The sequence below is a fragment of the Lygodium microphyllum genome, chromosome 11, assembly GCF_053477565.2.
Source record: "Lygodium microphyllum isolate KBCC chromosome 11, Lygodium_microphyllum_v1.1.10, whole genome shotgun sequence".
NCBI classification, from domain to species: domain Eukaryota; kingdom Viridiplantae; phylum Streptophyta; class Polypodiopsida; order Schizaeales; family Lygodiaceae; genus Lygodium; species Lygodium microphyllum.
The window spans coordinates 125,674,409-125,698,001 of record NC_141145.1 but is presented as its reverse complement, the minus strand read 5'-3'; the positions used below and the strand labels follow the sequence as shown (position 1 = coordinate 125,698,001).

General features: G+C 41.8%; 1 protein-coding gene across 3 annotated transcripts in view; it reads right to left on the bottom strand.

The window, feature by feature from the left end:
• The window catches only part of LOC148029335 (Cyclin/Brf1-like TBP-binding protein), a 52,560-nt gene extending 38,026 nt beyond the window's left edge, over positions 1-14,534 (bottom strand). The window contains exons 1-3 of one of the 3 annotated variants that reach the window (XM_087688113.1): positions 14,354-14,431; positions 2,029-2,216; positions 1,836-1,930 (exon numbers count right to left, since the gene is read on the bottom strand). In XM_087688113.1, the coding sequence (XP_087544239.1) occupies positions 1,836-1,885 (50 nt within the window). In that variant the 5' untranslated portion in view covers positions 1,886-1,930; positions 2,029-2,216; positions 14,354-14,431. Of the gene's footprint in view, positions 1-1,835; positions 2,217-14,353 lie in introns of all 3 variants that reach the window. The other 2 variants (XM_087688110.1, XM_087688112.1) reach the window with 2 other exon arrangements.
• Positions 14,535-23,593: the final 9,059 nt, after the last annotated feature.

The window sequence follows — 23,593 nt, the reverse complement described above, 5'->3', positions numbered from 1 at the left end:
ACGGTGAAAAGAACTACTCACCCCAACTGGGAAAATTGCTGAACGGACAATAAGTTCACCCCAAGCTAGGGGACATAATAGACATCATCCAACGAAGCAAGAACTAGACCCAGGTCAGTAAGAAAACCAACGCAACCTTGGGCTTGAATCTTGACTGAGGGGACATGATAGACATCATTCAGCAAAGTGAGATCTAGACCCAAGTCAGTGGGATAACTGACAATACCTATTTTTCTTGGGAATATTCTACCATCCAGGTTTAAGAGAAGATTGAGTAATGCCTTGGGATTCACTAGCCTTGGTTTGATTTTGATTTTGATTTGAGGTTTGTTTGCCCTTGCCTTGTTGCCCCCTCTGAGAAGATGCAACTAGAGCTCCCTCTATTGAGGACATGTTATCAAAATTTATCAAATAACCGTGCGTAATACAACAGTTAGCACTCAAAATCATAAAATGTGGACATCTAAGGGTGTGAAATCACCTGCTGCACAAAATGGAAATATTTTCTTAGTAGCTTGTTAAAGAATATGGTAACATGATTGTTAGAGGACTTAAGAGCCCCAATGGTTGAGAACTCAGTGAGGAGACACCGATCCTCACCCAACTTGACTTTTAAGTCATCCTTGCCTGTGATTTTGAAGTTTTGATGCTCATGATCCAAATTGATGCAACAGGTCCTATCCCGAGCCGCATAGCAGTCAATCAAGTGTGCCCAACGCTCGGATGCTAAGTCGAAATGCAGAAGTTGAGAGTGAAACTCAAGCAATAAGCCCTTCATAAGCTCGACAATAGTGGAGGTGTTACAGACCTTCCATGAGCAAATGACCTCATATGGAACAAGTGCGAGATCAAGTAAGGGTTCCAACCCTTACACTAAATCCCATAGGTTCTCAGAGTTTAAGACATGCCTCATCAAATTTAACCAAGTGGTGTAGTTTGACCTATCGAAACGTGTGTTGTCATTAAAAGCATGCTTGGCGAATGAGGAGCTTGAACCATGAGGTATCTAAGAAGATGGATAGGTAAGGTAAGATGGAAGGATAAGATGGAGGTGGTGGTCCTGGATAAGGAGGAGGGGGTAAGGATAAATAGACAAAAATAGGTTGCTAATATCCAATGAGTACAGATCGATACAGAGATATCAAAACATAGGTCCATATGATACCATAGATGGAGGTAAAGGCATTGGGACATGATAGCCCTTTCCAAATGTCGATTTGGGACACAACATAATGACTGGATGGTCCACTAGGTAATGCCATAGAGACAAACTGTGATACTAAATGATCCACACTCAAGTATGTCTGGGATGCACTTCCAAAGGGATAACTCGAAAGTGTGTGTGTGGGAGGTCGAGCCTTCATCACAAATACACCACTCGGAAATAGGTATGTAGAGATCCTAAAGGTTGTGCCTAAATGTGCGAAACCCCCCGGTGGGGTGTGTGGTAAATAATGTAGTGCAGTTAGTGGAAGCGGAAAGGAAGGTATAGCGAAAGACGAGGGAGGGATGGGTGGGAGCCCAAATGGATTTGTGATGGATATTATTGTGAAAAACATGGTTGGTTCCTTTTGTCCACGAAATGCATTAGATGAAGATCCACCTACTCCAAATTAACCATGAGAAATAAAATCATTAAAGGAAAAGAAATGGACAAAATACTTATAAGTTTTTCTTTCATGTTCTTACCTAGTTTTGAGTTCATAAAGAAATAACTATCCTCCTCATTACTCAGAAACCAAAGGTTGCTTTGAAGAGTCTTCTTGTTGGGCATCCCCCCATCCAACAAAAATTACAGAATCAATTGGCAGAATCTAAGATCGTAGGATTCTTACCTGGCATGGAGAAAAGATATACTATGGAAGTAATGCGTAATATAAGCCATGTTCCACTTGTTGATGGCCAGTCCACAGTGGAGATTTTGAAGGTCCTGCAAGATCATTAGTTCTGTGCATTGAATCTAAAGAAGAAAACTCAAGCTTACCTTCAATCTCTTGTTGAGCCCTATGCATAAGGATGAGATTATACTCAGCAGCAGAAATCTGATATGGTCTATAGACTCCATGGTAGTTCCCCCATGTCAAATCAGGCAAAAGCAAGCTAGGAGGTCCACTCCTGATCGTTTCTGTCCATGTTTGGCTGTGGAGACTAGAGCAGTGTTGTGAATGTGTTCGAAGTCATCTGACCCTGCTATTGTTCTTGCTTTCGCAAATGAGCTTTCCAATCAAAGGCAAAGGTTTCTCAGAGAGTACCTAGCTCTGATCCCATGTGAAAAAATGCTCTAAATATAGAAAACACAAAACCAAATGTATGACAAAGCACAAACTGATAAACGCAAAACACAGTTAGGGTTATGATTAGGGTAACTCAAACACAGTAAACACAATGAATAATAAAGTGAATGAATATTGAATATACAATGCTTATGCAGCAAACACACTATGCAGTGAATATTGAACCTCGAACTCTTATATCTCTGGGATCAAGGCAATGATTATCAGCTGAAGAGTGTATCATACTCCGAATGGATCCTAACTTGCAACGAGGCAGCCTCCATGTGTCGAACACCAGCAAACGTAGCCAAGAAAGACTGGATTTAATGTAAGCGACAATGCAGAGAGAAAAGGACTAAAACACAAGTATCAGAGGTGAGAGAAAACTGGGAGACGACTGGAGATAGCAAACGCAATAGTCTAGAGGTGGGCAGCAATATAGTTGACCCTATGGAGGAAAGAGAAGATCAAACGTAGACAGTCAATACAAGGAGACGACACTTGGATGATGGCGACAACTCCAAAGACCCTTGGTGACTATAAACACCGCCTACATGATGACATCAGCAGCTGGGGATGGACGCCCAGCAAAAAATGCAAATCTGGCAATGATGGAGAAATAGGAGAAATAGGCAACAACTTGGATGTGGGTAATGGAGGCTAGAATCAAGTGCCAAATGGTAGTAGATGGCTAGCTGACTACGATGTCCTCTACAAACAAAGTGTGGGCAGTAGAGATATGGCTCCTAAAACCTGCAAAAACGAGATTGAGAGAGAGTGATGGGCTGCACGCCTATTTATAAAAAGCTTGGAACACCAAAATTAGGGCTTTGCATGTGGGACACAGTAACTCTATAAGATCGCGTTACTTTTTAAAATAAGAAGGTTTCTTCGTTAATTAAGCATGTTTTGGAGACGTTTAAGTCAGACTAATGCATTTTTAGCTCAATAACTCTTACATTCATTTATAGCATTCATTCACTTCAGACCCGAACTTCATGGCCAATCTGGTGTTGAGGGAGGGAGTGAGGTCTCTTGTCACAAGACTGTGACAACTATTACCTTTTTGTTGATTTCTTTATTACATATTTTATTTGGTTTTTCTTTTTGGAAGGATCCCTCTTGAAATCTAAACACCTGAGTTGCATGGCCAGTATGTGAAACGGACAGAAATGTCTAGTGAGTCAAGACTGGACAGTTAAGGTCCAGTACAAGTCTGGAAGAGACTGATGGCACTGTAGATTGACAAGCCTGGAAGAGACTTGTGAAAGTGTATATGGACAAGTGTGTTGAAGAACTAGCCTGGAAGTGACCCGAACAGAGGAGCATTCAAACCTCAAATGAAGAGAGTTCAAGGTCATAATCAGGGACAAAGAAAGAAAGCAAGGATGAATAACGTCAACAACTTTGTTCCTACTCGAAGTAATGGCCGAAACCTCCGTTGTTTCCACTGCAACGAACCTGGTCACTTCAAGAGGCAATGTCCTAAGCTCGGCGGAGGACATTGCCAAGTGCTTTTCCAAGGAACAGGCTGTGGTCAAGGAGTCAGTATCCGAGGAAGAGGAAGAACCGCCTGCATTGCCAATAGGCAAGGATGCGAAGAAGAAGAGGAAGAAGATCCGACCATGGAAGTAGAATTCGGAAGATGGACAAATCTTCAAGAGATTACTCCATGTGGGGTCATCAGTGAAAATTCACTTTCAGTTGAGCTACATTACAAATTTGGATGTAGCCATAGTCTGCAAAGATGGTCAGAAGACTAGTGGGATGCAATGGAAGCAACTCCTAAAATTTAGGGAGTTACTATTTTTGGACCCCAGAATCTGTTCGCGTCATTATCTTCGTTTTTGTACGAGGATTAATCCTTTGGTCTATGCCGAGGTCAAATTTTGAACCGAGGATGGAGAATTTTAGACCGAAAGGTTTAAACAGGAAAATTGTTACATGTATGCCATGTGTCACAATTTGGGCATAAATTCCCAAAAGAGAGAGAGAGGGCAGCACAAAAACGAGTTTCAATGCATGGGGGGCTCAATTTTTTTGTGAAAGGGAGATGGATTGTTGCAGATGGAGAGCTCTTGAGAGCTGGTCTACCTTGTGTATGGTGCACAGAGGGCTGGGCTTGCTTCCTACTCTCTCTCTCTCACCCTGACAGTACGGTTATGCTGCAGAATCAAGGGTTTTTCTTCTGATTCAGGTACAGCTGTGTGGAATATGTTGTTTTTGCATGAGGCAAGAGCCTCCTTTCTCCAGGGACAGGAGCAGTTGTTTGCAGTTCCCAGCAGGGACAGGTAAGGGTGGTAACCTCACCAAGCAAGTGCCTGAAACAGCACTAAACCAGAACTGATTCTGGACTGTTCAGAGGGTATTTCAGAGCCCAACTGATGTCAGAATCAAGGGGCACTTGGCACAGATGATGCAGGACAGTGCAGGGAACAATATGAGCTGAAAACAGGTGTCAGAACAGGTCTGAACCAGTAATTACAGTGGGCTGAATAGTACAGGGAACAGTAAGAGTTGTAAACAGGTGTCAGAACAGGTCTGAACCAGTAAATACAGCAGACTGAAATGGTCAATTCTGCACTCCAACCAGAAGTTTCAGACTTGGGCAAAGTCTCCCCTCTTGGTCAACTTGATTTGGGTCAGTAATTATACTGTTATGCTGTCAAATTTCACCCAGAATAGGTAAAAGATAGCCCATTGTACTTTCTCTTTTTAAAAATAAAGAAATACCGCAAGGGGCGCCTAACTTAGGGGCCAACAGGGTGTCTATGTGGCAACAGGAGCATTCTACCTTCCTATATTTCTTCTTGATTCTGTCTTTAAGTTCAGGTAAAGTGGGCGACTGTTAAATTGGGTGAAAGCATTTATTTATTTTGGTTGTACACTACCGCCCTTCCCAGTGAACAGGCCGGTTACATCTCTGTTTGTGTGTGTATGTGAAAAGACCAGGTATTAATTGAAGGGACTATCACTTTATGTGAGTCATAGACCGGTTACATGGTTCCATCCCCGAGATTTGAATTCTTTTCTGTAAGAATTTAAGCTCGGTCAGTTTTGGGTGAAAAGGCCATACACACAGGTTTTTACAGAAATTTCAGGTAAGAAAGACTACGAGATTTTTCTTGGATACAAAGTTCTTCTTCTGCTCATAGACACCGAAGAGAGAGTATTGGTGCATAGGTGTCAACACCTTCTAGAACCGAGATTGAACCACAGGATAAGGAGCAAGAACAGGAGGACTTGTTTATGGCACAACTCCTCAGTATGGTTGGCTCTTTCGAATAGCTTGTAAAAAACCCTCAGATGCAAAAAATTTTGAAGTCACATAATGAGGATTCTTAGGCTAAGTCATCACATCATACCATGGAGTACTAAAAAAGGAAAACCTCTAATGTGCGTGAGCATGGGGAAAAGACACCAAACATGGAGACAGGTCCAGTGCAACAAGAAGCACAAGCACAAGACCAGGGAGTGAATGATCAAGGCAGTAATGCACAAGTGGCAGGGTAGACTATTCCTCCTCAGTTTGCTACACTTATCCTAGTTACTTTGGTGGTGGGTCAGTTTTTCAAGCAATGGCTGGATTGCCCACTGGTTATCAGGGATACTTGCCCAAAGGGCTACCAGGAATAATGCCTATTGAGGCAGTGAACCCACCCACTTTATGCTAATATTGGTCTACAGCCTGGTTATCAGACTTGGTAGAGTCATTATTTGATGCTTGGAGTACAAAATGCAACAGCTGGTTTTTCTCAGCCTAGTGGGCATATGGCAGCTAAGACAGGTGAAATTAATGTTGATAATGTGCCTAAGGGACTCCCCTTTTTACAGTCACCTGTCGATGACAACCTGACACCAAAAAGTGTAAAGCCTAAAGACTATAAAGAGGATAGTCAGCCATTAAAGTTTGAAACCTTCAGTGGTATGCAAGATAAGATAAAAGCTTTGACATTTATACAGCAATTTGATGCGACTTACACTGGAGGGAATTTAACTGAGACTTCTAAGGTGCGGAAGGCTACAACTTTTTTGAAAGGTAATGCTTTGCAGTGGTGGAACATATTGTTGATGCAAGGATATGCACCTGCCACTTGGGTCCATTTTAAACAGTTGTTTGCAGCTTCATGGTTAACTAACATGTTTGAAGTAGATGTCATGACTTCATGGCATAAATTGGACGCAGTAATTGTGCAGATTTAGAAGAGTACAATAAGAAATTTTGGGAAGCACTTTTGCATATGAGTTCTTACAGGATAATGCCTCTGTCAAAACAAATTGAAAAATACTGTTGCGGTTTGCCCGAAACCATCAGGGATTGTACCAAGACCAGGGTTACAAATATGGTACAGTTAATTGAAAATGCTAGTGTGGCAAATGCATTGTTGAAAGGAAAAGCTGACAGCTTTAAAGGCACTGAAAAGAAGGATTCTCAATTTAAGCAAGATCCTAGCAAGAAGAAGAAGCAATTTCTAGAAAAGACCAACTTTACGAAGAAGTCTTTTTGGAAGAAAAGTTTTCAGCAGCAGCCTTAGACTTCTTTTAAACAGGGCAAAGGACAGAAGAGGCCACTTTTTGGCAAATCATTTGAAGAAAGAAAGGCTTTAATGATGACTGGGAAATGCTTTATATGTGAACAGAAAGGCCATATTGCTTCTAAGTGCCCACAGCAATCTTCTAAAGATGCGGAGGATAAAGACGCGCCAAGTAAAAAGAAGCCCAGCATTGGCTTAGTGCCTGATATAGTGGGAGATCAATCAACTAATGATGCTACAAAATTGTACAGAGCTTGGGGAAAGATCAGAGATTTCACAGTGCTTATTTTCTTTAATTCTAGAGCTCGTGCAAACTTTATCTCACCGGCATTGGTAGCTAAGCTTGGTATAAGTCCCGAGGAAATGGGACTAGTTGGACAGTCTGATTTGGCATACCCACAACATACTAAACCTATCACCCCCATTCTTGGCAAACTCCGTATGCACATTCAGAGCTCTATGGACACAGAGGAGTTCCATATTTTGCCTTTAGAGGGCTGTGATATTCTGTTGGGAATTCCATGGTGCCACAAGAAGTATGCTATCTTGGATACTTACAACAAAATGATTACTCTTGTACATAGGGGCAACACTCATGTGTTAGATGTGAAGCTTAAAGGAGAGTCTGTCCCAGTTGTTTGTGCTTCTGCAATGACTTCTGTAATGAAAAATCATATTTCTACGTACTTGGTTTTTGCAAAGCAAGTTAATGAAGTTGACAATAATGTATTTGTACTAGATGAAAGTAGAAGGGCTTTCTTGGATAAATTCAGTGGTTGTTTCTTAGATTTGTTACCAGGAGAGTTACCCCTAAGAGGCTTGAAGATCAAACCATAGATCTTATTCCAGGGACTAGTACACCCAATAGGCCACCGTACAAGGTTAGTGCATCACAGCAGAAAGAGATTATGACACAGGTTAATGAGTTTTTAGAGAAGGAACTAATTCATCCCAGTAATTCTCCGTTTTGTTCACCTATGTTGCTAGTTTAGAAAAAGGACGGCTCTTAGCGAATGTGTATTGACTACAGAGCCTTGAATAAGAACACGATCAAGAATAGGTTTCCGATTCCAAGGATAGATGACATTCTTGACCGATTACAGGGAGCAAGAATGTTTAGCAGGATAGATTTGAAAAGTGGGTACCATCAGATCAGAATCAGGCCAGAGGATATCCATAATACTGCTTTTAGAACAACATTTGGTCTCTATGAATTCTTAGTTATGCCATTTGGATTGACCAATGCTATTGCCACATTTAACAGGATGATGGATAGAATTTTCCACCCTTATCGAAGTTTCGTTGGCACATTCTTTGATAATATGATTATCTTTTCAAAGAATGAAGAGGAGTATAGAAAAAACTTAGTTACAGTTTTAAATGAGCTTAAGCGTAACAGATTGCTCATTAATGGCAAGAAAAGTGAATTCTTTTTGGAAGAGATTCATTTCCTTGGGTACATAGTTTCCAAAGATGGTGTGAAGATGGATCCTGCAAAGATAGAAGCAATTGTCTCTTGGCCAGACTTGAAAACCGTTCATGATGTCCGCAATTTCCTTGGCCTGTGTTCTTACTACAGAAGATTTGTAAGACACTTTACAGAGATTGCTTCTCCTTTACATGCGCTTGAAAAGAAGAATGTCAAATGGCAATGGACTAACAAAGAGAAATCAGCATTTAGATGTTTGAAGGGGAAAATGACTACAAATCCATTACTTATTTTGTCAGATCTGTCTAAGTTATTTCTAGTGCAATGTGATGCATGTGGAAAGAGCATTGGTGATGTATGAATGCGGAATGGCCGAGTTGTGGCATACGAGAGTAGAGTACTTTATGTCATTGAAAGGACTTACCAAATTTATGAGAAAGAGTTATTGGCTGCGATCCATGCACTTTCTAGTTGGAAGCACTATTTGCTTGGTGCTGATTTTGTAGTGCAAACGGATCATCAAACACCTATATACTTTCTCACACAGGCTAAATTGACAGAGAAACACATGCCTTGGGCAAATTTCCTATGTATGTTTCATTTTCAGATAGTGCATGTGGAAGGCAAGAAGAATGTAGTTACACATGCTTTATCTCACAAACCACAGGTGTCAACTATTTCAATTTCTTATCACCATGAATCGGATGATATGAAAGAGCAGTATGCTAATGACGAAGATTTGTCTGAAATCTATGAACAGTTGATCAATGGCCAACATCGTGATCATTATATGTTCAAAGAAGGCTTTATCATGATGCATGGAAAACTGTATGTTACAAAACAGCTAAGGCCAAAAGTTTTATTAGAAAACCATGCTCCACCGTATGCAAGACATTGTGGTATAGATGCTACAGTCAAAGCGGTAGAGACTTTCTTCTACTAGCCAGCCTTGAGATCTAATGTTAATGCATATGTCAGATCTTGCCTTGTATGCCAAAAGGCCAAATTTGATAGACAGAAGGCACCAGGGTTATTACAACCACTGCCTATTCCAGAAAGGCCATGGGAAAGTATTGCCATGGATTTCATTTTTGATCTTTCGAGAACTTCTTCAAGGAATGATGGAATTTGGACTATCATTTGCAAATTCAGCAAGCAGGCACATTTCATTCATGTAAGGAAAAAGGTTAAGTTAGAACACATGGTAAAGATATTTATGCATAATATCTTCTAGTACCATGGAATGCCACGGTCAATTGTCAGTGATAGAGACCCAAGAATGACTAGCTTGTTTTGGAAAGCATTGTTTGAAAACATGGGCACTATGCTGAAATTTTCATCTTCTTTCCATCCACAAACTGATGGACAGTCTAAAGAAGCAAATTCAACTCTTTTAGATCTACTGAAGTGTTATGTTTCAGATCATAAGACTTCTTGGGAACACTACTTGCCATTGGTTGAGTATGCATACAATAATACAATGCATTCATCTATGGCAAAGCACCTTTTGAGATTGTGGAAGGTGGAAAGAAACTGCCTCCCATTTTGCAAACAAAAGATAACATTTTTGAAGCAGATTGTTATGTAAAAGATTGGGAAGAAGCATATAAAAATGTCAAGTATGCCTTAGAAAAGTCACAAGCTAAACAAAAAAGAGCTATTGATAGTCATCGTCGGGAACTCTTGTTCAAAAAGGATGATTGGGTCTTATTGCGTTTTGAAAAGGCACGTTTGAGAAAACACAAGGGCAAGGAACGTTTGTTTCCAAAGCTGAGTATGCGTTACTATGGCCCTTTTCAAGTCTCAGAGAAGATCATTGACGTGGCATATAGGTTAAAATTGCCAGAGAATTGGAAAATTCATAATGCATTCCATGTGAGCCTATTGAGACCTTTTATTGGTGAAGTGCCAGAGGATATGGTTTAAGAGGAACAACCTGAAGTAGAGAAATGAGATGAGATTCTAGTTCCTAAGCAGATCCTAGCACATAAGGATAGGAAAGTGAAAGGTAGAGTTATAATAAGATTTTTGGTGAAGTTCAAGAACTATTCACCGATGGATGCCAAATGGATGGAACAGGCTGAATTGGGAGATTCACCTCGGTTATTGCAACTTTACCGAGAAGCTTTCTTGTTGGAACCTACAGTGACTTAAAATGCTTTTTGAAGCAATGTACATTCTCTATTGTACAGTTAAATACTGCATCTCATTGAATAATGCACAATGTATGGTTTACACTTTGAGTTTTCTTATAACACTGCCTTTCAACAAACAATCAAGATGTCGCCATTCCAAGCCTTGTATGGGCAAGAATGTTGTACACCTCTAGACTTCTCAGATCCCACTCTCAAAGCAGAGGCTTCTAAGGCTATGCTTGAAGAGATGGACCAACAAATCCAATTGATCCGACATGACATCCAAGCTGCTCAAGATCGGCAAAAGTTCTATGCAGATCTTGAAAGATCCATAAAAACGTTCAAGGAAGGTGACATGGTGTTTCTAAGGGTAAGGCCTAACAAGAGCTCATTATCCTTGGGGAAATACAAAAAGCTTAGTCCAGGGTACTGTGGACCATACGAAGTAATCAAAGTAATGGGAAGGCAAGCCTACAAGCTTAAATTGCCACCCCATCTCAAGATTCACAATGTATTTCATGTAAGCCTACTAAAACCTTATGTACCAAACCTTGATCATGTGCTTAATGACGAACAAATAGTTATACCTACCTAAGGAATTCTGGAAATGCAACCCGAGAAGATTCTAGATACAAGGGAGAAACCTCTAAGAAGCCGAATCCTAAGAGAACACCTAGTACAGTGGAAGGATTATCTTGAAGAGAATGCCACTTGGATCGATGAGGTAACCCTTATAAAAGAATACCCCCAACTTACACTCTGCAGAGTGTGGAAAAGCTCACCTACTGGTGGGGACCCTACGCTCCCAAGAGAGGTAGGTGTTTTTGATATTTGATCACTCCAGCACCTAAGAGGGCAAAGGGCCGAGTTTTAAGTGCCCCTGTTATGTAGGACAGCTCCGGAGGCTCAGGGAAGCTTAGAGGGGCTTTGAGCCAATAAATTCCCTGTTGACCACGGATAGAGTGCGATCACATACAGCCCAATCCCAAGGGATTGGAAGGTCCTATCCTAGGTTGGACGGTGTCTTTCTGCAGAAAGACAGTTTTGTACCACTCTGCGGAGTGATGATTCTGAATGTTATTATGAAATAAAGTATCTGATTTTCCGAATTATTTGTTATGTGCTAAAGATTGAGTTTAATGAACCTAGTTTAACGGAGTAATAAAAGGAAGCTGATTTTATGTATCCAAACAGTGTGGTAGTATACTTTGCTAATTAGAAAACTAAGCAAACCCCATCGAGGAAAGTGGGAGGCTTCGATCCTGACGATTGGACGCCTATGGCTGAGTGGACCCGATAAGTCGGGTAACTTTCTGAACACTAAATACAGCTAATTAAATCGTGACCCTCCCAATATCGGTAGGATTAGTTACTAGGTTTAACACCTTTTTTAGGGAGTCGGAGCTGAGATTTTACCTTATGGGAAGGGGGATCGAGTTACATTCTCCCCCATCTCTCACTCTCTTTGAACCAAGTGCGGTGTTAACCTCACTCCTACCTTTGATTGATTACAAAGTGATCTTTCTTAGATGGGCGTTAGATTGCCGTTAGGGGTAACTTGTCCACGCTTCCGCTGTGAAGTAGAACTGAGATTCCCATGTTCAACTAAGTCCAAGGATTCCCATGGGGAGACGGGATGGTGATGTGCATGGATATGAATTTCAGTCAACTACTAAGAGGACTCCTCCGAGTCTGTTGGAGGAGGCACCTCACACATAGCAACTCTCTATGTCTATCAACAATGCCTCTATAATAGCATACACGACCGTGGATTCCCCATCTTCGGCTAAACTGCCAAAGTGGCCTCTCATGTGAGCTCGACCTAGAAGCAAATCCCACTCTCTGTCAAGAAATAGCTCATCATGAACCTAGATGTCAATCTCAACTCTAGAATTTCAAATCCTACTAAACTTCAATTGATGCGGAAGGGAAGCCCATCGAGCTACATCCATTTGGTTCTCTCTCTCTCTCTCTCTCTCTCTCTCTCTCTCTCTCTCTCTCTCTCTCTCTCTCTCTCTCTCTCTCTCTCTCTCCTTTGATGAATTGAGTTGCATGTAATATATAAATGTATAATAGGTGTTATGTCCACTGTCCAATAAGAACATAATGCACATCAAATGCACTCAATTAAGTGACACATACGGTAGTCAACTCATGAAAGAGAAGCAATCAAACAAAGATTATTGAAGTGATCTCCAAAAGAAGTTATAAGGGTCAAAGGATGGATCTCCAAAAATGGTATGAATGCAAGATCACCAAATTGCCCATAAACCCTAGTATTTCATCCAATCAAAGATGAATAAGTGTAATCTCAAGGCAACAAGAACAATGCCAAAGAGTCAAATATCCTTCCCAAAAGCACTAATGGAAAACAAGCTTTCAAATATGTTGCAATACAATAGAGAAGGGAAAAAAAGGCAACTTGCAAGGCAGCCCCAGAAAACATGATGTATTGTTTCCTATGATGGTGTGCAACATACAACACAAGCCAATTTTGCTAGGCTACGCTTTGCAAGAAAGGTGCCCACTAGCAAGGCACCAACCAAACAACACCTTAGAAAACTGTTTTGATTTAACCAAGGATGCTCCCATTGAAAGACCATCCAATTGCCAAAGTCTGCCATTAGCAATCGGTTGCACAGAACTGCAATCATAATAGAACAAAGCTGCTCCTATCTAGCAGCAATGTAGCTTTTGTGGCTAATGCACATGCATTTTGGGGAACACACTTTAGCAACAGCAATTAGCCTAAGTCATTTCCTATCCATCTTGGTTTTCCAAGCAATCTCCACAGCCATAGATATGACGTGTGTGTGCACACACAAATACTTTTATCTAGGATATTTCACTATACTTACATGGCATCTAGTTCGTGAATAGCTCTCCATTTCCTTGGCCAATCACATTACTATTGATGTAACCGAATAGAGCAAATTCTAAAGGGCCTTAATGTGAACCGATCATCTTCTAATATGAAAATGGATTATCCCTGATTTTCTTGACAGTAATTGTGTTTAGACTAAAAACAGAGCCATGTCTTTAACATAACTCTTCTTTTGCTTCAATGGCAGGTCATTGTGTTTTTAAAACCATGTTTGTTTTCATTCCATCCTCTAACAAATATCTTTTTTGCAGTTTTAAGAATTTGAAAGCTACTGAAATCCTTTAGGGTGGTAGGGTGGTTGTCCATCCATTTCTCTTCCCAAACCTAAGGGGGCTCTGAACCATGAACACCACCAACATCTACAGTTTGAACAGGAACTAGCATCTAGAACTTATCTAACTAGCCAGATAAGGAAGAGAACAAAATCAGGAAGGAAAAAGGAGAAGACAAGGATGGCTCCAAGGAACGCAGGCACTGCAAGTTCATAACGCAGTTTGAGAATGTGAGACTCTAATCTTAGTTCACAATCTTCTGTTGGTCTCTTCTAGATCCACAGCAAGACTGACACATCATAGCCACAACGGTCTTCAATGAAGACCTCCCATCAACAGCAACTGGACATTGAAAAATCTCACAGCCCCATACTGTCATTAGCAAAACCTTGTGTGGGTGGGAAAAGCTTAATGAGCACCATATCTCTCCAGCAAGTTCTATGCCACATCAAGCATGATTATAGCACTGCAATGGCATGTCATACAACTGAAGTTTTTTCTAGTGATCTGAAGCCTGTTTAGAGGTGGTTTGACAGGGGTATGGCTACCTTAATGAATGTAAACAAAGACAGTTATTTTCTACTGGCCTGAAGCCAGTTTAAAGGTGGTTTGACAGCGCTTAATGAAGGTAAACATAGATTCCAACTGATAATACAGCAGACAAATTGGTGCTTTTTTTGTTTTGGATTTTGTTCGTGTGTACAGTAGCTCTGTGGCAAAGTTTAACAGTTTGGAGACCACTGAAAATATACTCCATGGCCAAAACCTTGTAGAGAATGGAGCTCAAACCAACAGCACGGGTGAACGAAGGGCGAAAAGACTTACGTGAATCCGTTGATGTCATCGCTTTCTGTCTCCTGGTCTTTCGCGCAGTAGCTGCACCAAACCATCCTCCTCCACGTTTGGCGGATCAGGCAGAGAACCCTCAATGATACAGATAATGTAGCGATGGGATTTTTATAACCCCGAGCTGCTGTAGCCAAACTGGTAAAGTCCGGGTTCTTTTGAAGAGATGGTCATTAGTTCGAATCCTGGCCATGCGAGATCTGACCGATAGATATAGAAAGAGAATTTGGTCTAGCAGTAACAGCAAAACCTTAGTCGAGGTTCCCCTTAATAGAATCAACAACAGCCCAGCTGAATAAGGTTTATGTGGATATCCAGATATCCAGATCGATTTCACATTCCACAAGCTTACTAGATTTAGATGTCTTTATAAAAGTGGTCCCAAATTTCACAAGCTCATTAGATGTTTCTATATTAAGACCTCTTCCAAGTCCACCAAATGCATTGAAATAAGTCAAGAACTAAGTGTCCAAAACTTTTATGTTCCAAGTCCGCCAAACTCTTCGAAATAAATCAAGGACACTTCAAAATAAGTTAAGAACTAAATATCCATAACTAAATAAAAGTGGTTCCAAATTTCACAAGCTAATTAGATGTTTCTGTATTATCGATTCCATATTAGAACCGGTTCCAAGTTCACCAAACTCATCGAAATAAGTCAAGGAAATTAAAGTGGCTTCACATTTGGTGGAAACAAGAATTTAGCGCAATAAGTCAAGAACTCAAGAACTAAGTGTCCATAGCCAATAGGTACCATTGCATTTAAATTGGGGCACTTACATTTAAACTGTTCCAAGTTTCATGGAAATAAGGAACTAGATAGACGTCACAACATTTAATTTGGTTCCACATTTTGTGAATTTAAGTCACAAACTAACTCGATATCACTATACATTACAAGCGGTTCAAATGCATGTTACAAGCTAATTGTCACTAATTCAAATGTATAATAATGATTTTTAAAAAGAGTTATGATTACTACTTGCTCAATCAGCCACATACAAATAGGTTTATAAATGTTAGTTACTAAATTATGTATATTAGCTTTCCAAGAACACTCGGCCGCTTCATGGCAACATGAAGCAACATCGTAAGGAAAGCATTCCATGGCAAATTTGTTTCCCTCACTTCCTTCCCCGTGCATTGGAGTTGGGAAACATTTGGATTCTCTCTCTCTCTCTCTCTCTCTCTCTCTCTCTCTCTCAAATGGCAAGGTAAGATTTTGGATTATTTATAGGAGTTGCAAGGTTGAGGTTTTTGGGTTAGCATGCTAGTTAATTTTAATGCTTGAGGGTTAAATTTCAAGGATAGGAGAACCGGACTAAAATTAGGTTCCAAGGGAGGGCTAGGATTTAGGTTGGGGTTCAGGTTCAAGGACCATGTAATATTTTGCAATCAAGGTGACTAAGGGTTAGGGTTAAAGTTTTCAAAGTGGAGGGAAAGAGTTAGGGTTTTTTTAGATGAAGAGTTAAGGTTTTCAAAGAACGATATGGCACATGCACATATACCCTGTCTTTACACATGTTCATTGATTTGTATCATCACAATTGTCATAACCAAGACCAGTCGAAGGAGGCTAGTGCCTAGTCCAACCATATGAGAGGGATAAAGACCAAGAGGATGTGTGTGTAAGTACATCCACACAAGCGCAACATGCACATATGCAAGTATTGTGGTTTTCCTTTGTATTGCTATGTGGGAGCATAGATGCAAGTTTGTTTTTGTTTTTGCATTGGGCATACATGGGTGTGAATTTGTGACTTTAAAGTTTACCTTTGTGTGCATTCGTGCACGGCACATATGTGTGTGCATGTGGGTGTCTATGAGATAGAGCTAGATGCAACAAATTTATGTCTACATGATGGGCTCCTCTATCAATGCACCTATCATCATCACTATCCTGTAAATTGTGCCACCATCTTGCTTCTCCTACCACTAATAGAGTGGGCCCTCCCACCACTCACCTACCCACCCATTGTCTTGCTTCTCATGCCACTAACATCATGCCCTCCCACAACTCACCTAGCCACCCACAACCTCGCTTCTCATGCCACTATTTGTTTCTGTGTTGGGCACACATGGGAGTGAATTTGTGCACTTAAAGTTTGCCTTTGTCTGTGCACACATGCACATGCACATATGTGTGCACATGTGTGTGTATGTGAGATAGAGCTAGATGCGACAAATTTATGTCTACATGATGGGGTCCTCTAGCAATGCACCAATCAGCATTACCATCCTGCAACTTGTGCCACCATCTCACTTCTCATGCCATTAATAGCATGCCCTCCCACCACTCACCTACCCACCCACCTTTTCATGGTAGAGAGAGAGAGAGAGAGCCAATATTCGCAAGTACAATGTCCTTTTCATACTCGTGTTGGTGTCCTCCTCACCTTAGAGAGAGAGGTGGAAGGGTTGAAATGAGGTACATGAGATTGATAAAAATTTCCCTTTTTCTAGGCCCCAAACCTTCTCTTTGCATGAGACGACTCCTACAATATGTTGCAAATGGTTATGGATTCATTCTTAAGACACGTTCAATTGCTACGACTCTCCCTTCTTACGAGACCTTTTTTTTAAGGCAATTATAGCACCTTGTTTGTTATTACAATATTAGAAGCTTTTGGCATGGATGTAAGCCCCGAGTGTAGTGGTAGTAGGACTTAAGCGAGAAGCCTATAAGACGAGAGAGGGGGCCGAATACCAGAGGCACGCCTTGTTTCTTCTTCCCCCATAACGCAGCCTTTCCAGTAACTGGCAACGACCACACGCATGGGGCGACTTATCCACAGCCCTTCAATCTTAGTAGCGCCTCCATCAATGTCATGATCCTTCTCTCTCTCTCTCTCTCTCTCTCTCTCTCTCTCTCTCTCTCTCTGTGACAACCATCTAGCAGGAGGAAAAACAACAAGCATAACAACCATGTATCCAACGAAGCAGTAGGCCTGGCATGGCGGAAAGCGGCTCTCCATCTCCCCTCCCTCTCCCTCTCTGGGTTGCTGTCGCGGGCACTTCAGCAGGCCCAGCAATCGAAAGCGGCTCGAGTAACGAATTTGGCAGCTTCGTTGGGGAGTGAGAAGCATCGGATGGACGAGGATGGGCAGCATGTAGCAAGCACTGGGGGGAGAGTAGCCGGCTCATGGCAATGCCATATATATATATATATATATATATATATATATATATATAGAGAGAGAGAGAGAGAGAGAGAGAGAGAGAGAGAGAGAGAGAGAGATTAGCTCTTGGGTCCCCTCGAAGAGTCTCGATAATTTGTCTAAGACGAAGATACCCATGTTGTTACACTCGGATGTCAGCTTGGTTTAAGCTATGTGGCTTGTTACAGATGAAGATACATCATGTTGCTACACTCAAATATCAGCTTGGTTTGAGCTACATGGCTTTAGCATGAACAGGGTGTACCCTTCTAGTATTCCCTTGATGCACCATCTGAACCATTCATAGATTGACATGATCATCAAAGTGGACCTCTATCAATCGGAGGGAGGACATGGTTAGCACCAATATAAGAGTTGGGAGCGAAGATGGCATTCTACCAAAGCATCTTCTCCATAACATAGATGATATATGCATATTTGTTTGAGATACATGGATAGTTGCCTTTTCCATGGGAATGGACATGCTATTCTCTAGTTATGCACCTCTTCACATTAGTTAGAAATTGAGACTGTACTCATATCCGTAACTCCAAGGAAGCATGTATGTCAAATCTATCAACTAGAGCTAGAGAAAGACGAGCAATATATTTTGCCACCACTGCTCAACCTACTATGAAGGTTGCTTCCATTGGCTCTTTAGAGATAAGTTTGGGCCACTATTAAGAGTCATGAATTACACTAATCAACAATGTCTTGGCCTCTTTCTCCCAGAGATATGATGACTTAGAGAGACTCTTCTTAGGAGTAGAGCTCCAATGCATTGAGAACCTATCTTGGCATAGCTTACAAATTTCTTTATGAGGGAGGCCCAGGGTGCATCTACATCTAGGAGGAGCATTGATGAAGCCCAAACATAGCCATAATCTTGACCTACACGAGAGACATTGATTAATTAAGCAGTCTACCTTGGTTGATCCAAACATCCTAGATCCCAAACCCATGCATTGGCAACACATACATATGAGGACAAGAGATCATTGCTCGACAAGTCCCATGTACCTTCATGATGTTACTAGTCTTGCTCCATGTATATTAGGCTTTATCACTAATGATCATATCAACTAGGACTTTCTTTTGGCTTTTAGCTCTATAGCTCTTAGCTTTCATTTACTATTCATTTACATTTACTATTTTTTCAAACAAGTGTATCATCACACAAATGGTTGTAACTCATGGTCTTGTAACTCATGGTCTCATAGGTCACTTTAGCATTTTGCATACGTCAATAAATCCTCCCTCCCTCTCTCCCTCTCCCTCTCCCTCTCCCTCTCTCTCCCTCTCTCTCTCTCTCTCTCTCTCTCTCTCTCTCAAACAATAATAGGTGGGCAGGAAGGTGGTGGCAAGACAACATGTTAGTGGCGTAAAGCAAGATGGAGCTACAAGCTACAAGTTGGTGGCAACGAACATGTGCACAAGCAAAGGGGGACTTATCATATTGACATAATCGAATGAGAGAGTGTGTGCATTTGGATTTGTCACATTTAGCTCTATTTTACACACACATACCCACACATGTGCACACGTACAAAGGCAAACTCAAAAATCACAATTTCACACCTATATGTGCCCAAACAAAAATTCAAAAACAAACTTACATCCACATCCCAAAGTAGTAATACAAAGTAAGACCACAAGAGTTGCACATGTGCATGTACATACACATCCTCTTTGAATTTACCTCTCCCATATGGATGGACTAGGCACTAGATCTTGATTAGTCTTGGTTATGGCACCATTTTGATAGACAAATGAATGACCTAAGGCAAAGAGTAAAAGGTGAGAAGAATCGAAGCTTGCACCCGAGAGCTATGGCAAGAGAGCAAGAGCAAGAAAGAGAGAGACAAGAAATGGGAACTCCAATAGTCACAATGTGTGACCGGGCCTTCCTTTTTTCAAACTGTCACTAAAAGAATAAAGAATAAAGTGATGGTGACGGGCGCCCACCACCTGCAGTATGCAGTGGCAGTGACTGTCAGTGTAGTAATACACGGGCGGCTAGGTGGAGGTGCCTTTACCCCCAACAACCTCCCACTTAAAGGTGATTTTACCCTAGTGAGGAGTGAAAAGAAAAAGAAAAAAAAGACAGTACAACATGTACACATGTACAACAGGATGAGGAAAGACGTCATCTCATCCCACGCCCATCAACCTCCTGAGAAAGGCAAAGCACTTTGTAGAGAGGCTTTTCGTGAGCAGATCTGCAGGATTCTGGTCAGTCGAGATCTTGACAAGATCAACAGACTTGTCCTCAATAACCCCACGTATGAAGTGATACCTCACCTTAATGTGTTTCGTCTTCACATGGAAGACCGGATTCTTGGCTAACTAAATAGCACTCATAGAATCCAAATGCAGTGTAGGAATAGCATCAATACCAAGGTCAACAACGAAACGACCCAACCAAATGGCCTCCTTGCAAGCCTCAGTGGCTGCAACATACTCGACCTCTGTAGTAGAAAGGGCTGTGCATTTCTGCACCCTGGACATCCAAGAAACAGCACCTCCACCACAGCTGAATACATAGTCGAAAGTGAACTTCCTACTATCTGCATGTCCTACATAATCAGAGTCAATGTACTCCACGACTCCTGTATCCTGGCTGCCATAGCATATGCACATATCTGCAGTGCCCTTCAAGTACCTCATGATACCCTTTACGGGATCCCAATGATTCTTGCAAGGTATAGCCATATAGCGTGCCACAATACCAACTGCAAATGCAATATCTGGACGAGTGGCTATCATGGCATACATAAGACTGCCCACTACGGATGCATAGGGAATCTTGGCCATCTCGGCCCTTTGCTCATGTGTCTGCGGATAATCAGCCTGTGATACCTTCACATAAGAAGGCAATGGACAGCCAATATGCTTTACATCCTGCATGCGGAAGCGCTCAAGGACTGTAGAGGAGTCCCTGATGCTTGTCGCATCTAATGCACATACCAAGTATGTGAGTGGCATGTCCCAGATCTTTCATCTCAAAGCTCTTCTTGAGCTGAGACTTAAGAGCATCTAGCTCATCATGAGCTTTCCTTGCTATCAGCATATCATCCACATAGAGTACCAAAATCAATAAAGAACCATCACAGGCTTTCTTCGTGTAAAGACACAGATCCATAGCACTCCGGTTGTAGCCCTATGACTGCATAAAGGCATCAAACTTATGATACCACTCCCTAGGTGCCTGCTTCAAGACATAAAGACTTTTCTTCAATTTGCATACTAGGTGCTCCCTGCCAGGTTCTGCAAAGCCCTTAGACTGCTCCATATAAATCTCATCATGCAAGTCCCCATGTAAGAAAGCTGTCTTGATATCCATCTGGTATAAATCCAAGTCAAGCTGAGCAACCAAAGCCAAGACTAAGTGTAGCGTGATCATCTTAACCACATGAGAAAAAACCTCATCAAAGTCCACACCATGCTCTTGCTTAAAACCCTTTACTACCAGTCTAGCCTTGTATGTTGGCTTGGGGTATCCAAGGGTACTTTTCAGCTTGTACACCCACTTGCATGGAAAAGCCTTCTTACCCTCAGGCAAGGAAACCAAATCCCAAGTCTCATTCTTATGCAAGGAGTCGATCCTAGGACTACATAGCCCTCTCCCATGAGTGACTGTCACCCCTGTGAATAGCCTCATCATAGGTGAAAGGCTCTCCTGCATCTATAACCAAGACATAATGCATTGAGAGCTGAAATCTATCAGGTGGACGTCTGTCTCTAGTAGACCAACTCACGGTAGGCTCTGCTGCCTGCCCAACTGCATGTCCAACACCCTGACCATGAGCATTTGCTGCAGCTGTAGGCTGTCCAACTGGCTGTGTGGGAGCTCTCGGCTCCTCCTGAAATATGACCCTGCAAATCTCAACAACTCTCTCAAGCTGCCAATGCATCTTGTCTTCATGGAAGACTACATCATGACTACGAATGACTTTCCGCGCCTGCGGATCCCAAAGAGGGTAACCCATCTCGCCTGCATCCCCATAACCAAGGAAAATGCATTTAACACTCTTAGGATCCAGCTTACTTCTCTTGTCCCTGGGCACATGGCAAAATGCCTCACATCTAAAGACACGGAGATGTGCATAACAGGGAGGTTTTCGAGTCCATACCTCCTCTGCAACCTGGAAATCCAAACCACTAGAAGGTGATCTGTTTATGACATGCATAGCTGTACTAACTGCCTTAGCCCAAAAGCTCTGTGGTAGGCATGCATGACTAAGTATACTGCGTACACGCTCCTGGATGGTTCGATTCATCCGCTCAGCCAAACCATTCTGGGGGGGGATATAGAAGGCGGTCAATTGATGCTTAATACCCCTCTCATCACATAACTGCTCAAAAGCACGTGAGACATACTCACCCCCATTATCTGCCCTTAGGCATTTTAGCTGATACCCAGACTGGTTCTCAATGAATGCAAGCCATCTTTGAAACACAGCCAAGACATCGGATTTCAGCTTAATGGGATAAGCCAAACTTTCCGTGAAAAATCATCTATGAAAGTAACAAAATACTTTGCACCACCCATAGACTGACAAGGCATGGGCCCACAAACATCCGAATGTACCAATGCTAAAGGCTCACTCATGCGTGGCCTACCAGACTTCTTATGCGTAGACCTAGTCTGTCTGCCATAAAGACAATGCTCACATGAATCAAAACATGCATTATCAAGGGGTAGTAAGTACTACAAACCAGAAAGCATTTTCATTCCCTTCAAAGACATATGGCCCAGACGTGCATGCCAAAGAGATACATGTGGGATAGAACCCACAGACAAAATATGATCAAGGAAAGAAGTGGATACAATCAAGGAATAGAGGCTGCCAGCCTTGGCACCTCTCGCAATCACAAGTCTGCCACGAGTGATCTTCCATGCAGAGTCTCCAAAAGATACATGATTACCTGCGTTATCAAGCTATCTAATTGACATGAGACTGCGTACCAAAGTAGGTACATGACGTACATCCTGCATAACAAAATTGTTGCTAGAAGGAAACTGCAGCCTAACATCACCAATGCCCACAATATCAAGAGAGCTGTCATCACCCAAGCGCACAGAACCCGAAACAGTACGGTATGAATGAAACCACTCTCGGCAAGATGTCACATGAAAGGACACACCTGAGTCCAAGAGCCAACACTATGCATAAATAGAGTGTATCTCTGTCATCTGCGAAGCACTAAAAGAAGCTGCAAGGATATAATCATCATCAACATCCTTGGGTTGCATAACATTGATCTATTCAATTTTAACATTGGACTTTGCAGGCACTATGCTGCGATCAGAAGACTTATCCTGCACTCTGTCTTTCCCCTTATCTTTGTGACTTTCATTGCACAGTTCATGGCATTGTGGCCTAATATGGCCCTTTTTTCCACAATGGTGACAAGTAACATTTGCATTCCTGCCATAGGATTTGCTACGTGACTTCCCACGAGACTTGGACTAAGATTTCTGAGAATCCCATCCACGGCCACTGCCACTGCCATGCTTTCCATATCTATCATTCCTGCCTCTAACTGTCATAGCATGCGATACACGAGAGGCACCCAAATTCTTACGGTTAACCTCTTCCTACAGAAGAGCACTCTCAACATTAGATAATTTCAAGGTAGCAGTAGAGGCACATAATACAGTGCAGAATACATCCCATGACTCATTAAGAGTACCAAGCAAGAAAAGAGGAGTGACATTCTCTGTAAAAGTGATGTCCTGCGAAGTCAAGTTCTTGAGTATAGCGTGGAACTGGCTCAAGTGAGCATACATAGTCACATTATCCTTCATGCGCAGATCCATAAGCTGCTTTAGCCAATACATCTGACTCGCTGTACTTTTCTTGTCATAGAGATTCTTGATTTTATCCCACAACTGCCATGCACTCTGTTCTTCCTCAAATACATTGTAATAAACCTGTTCTGTGAGAGATAATACAATAGTGGACTTGCATAACTCATCAAGCTCAAGCCATTCCTCATCTGGCATAGTTGCAGACGGATGCCCGCTCAACCTCAATGGTTTGATTTGTGATTTCTG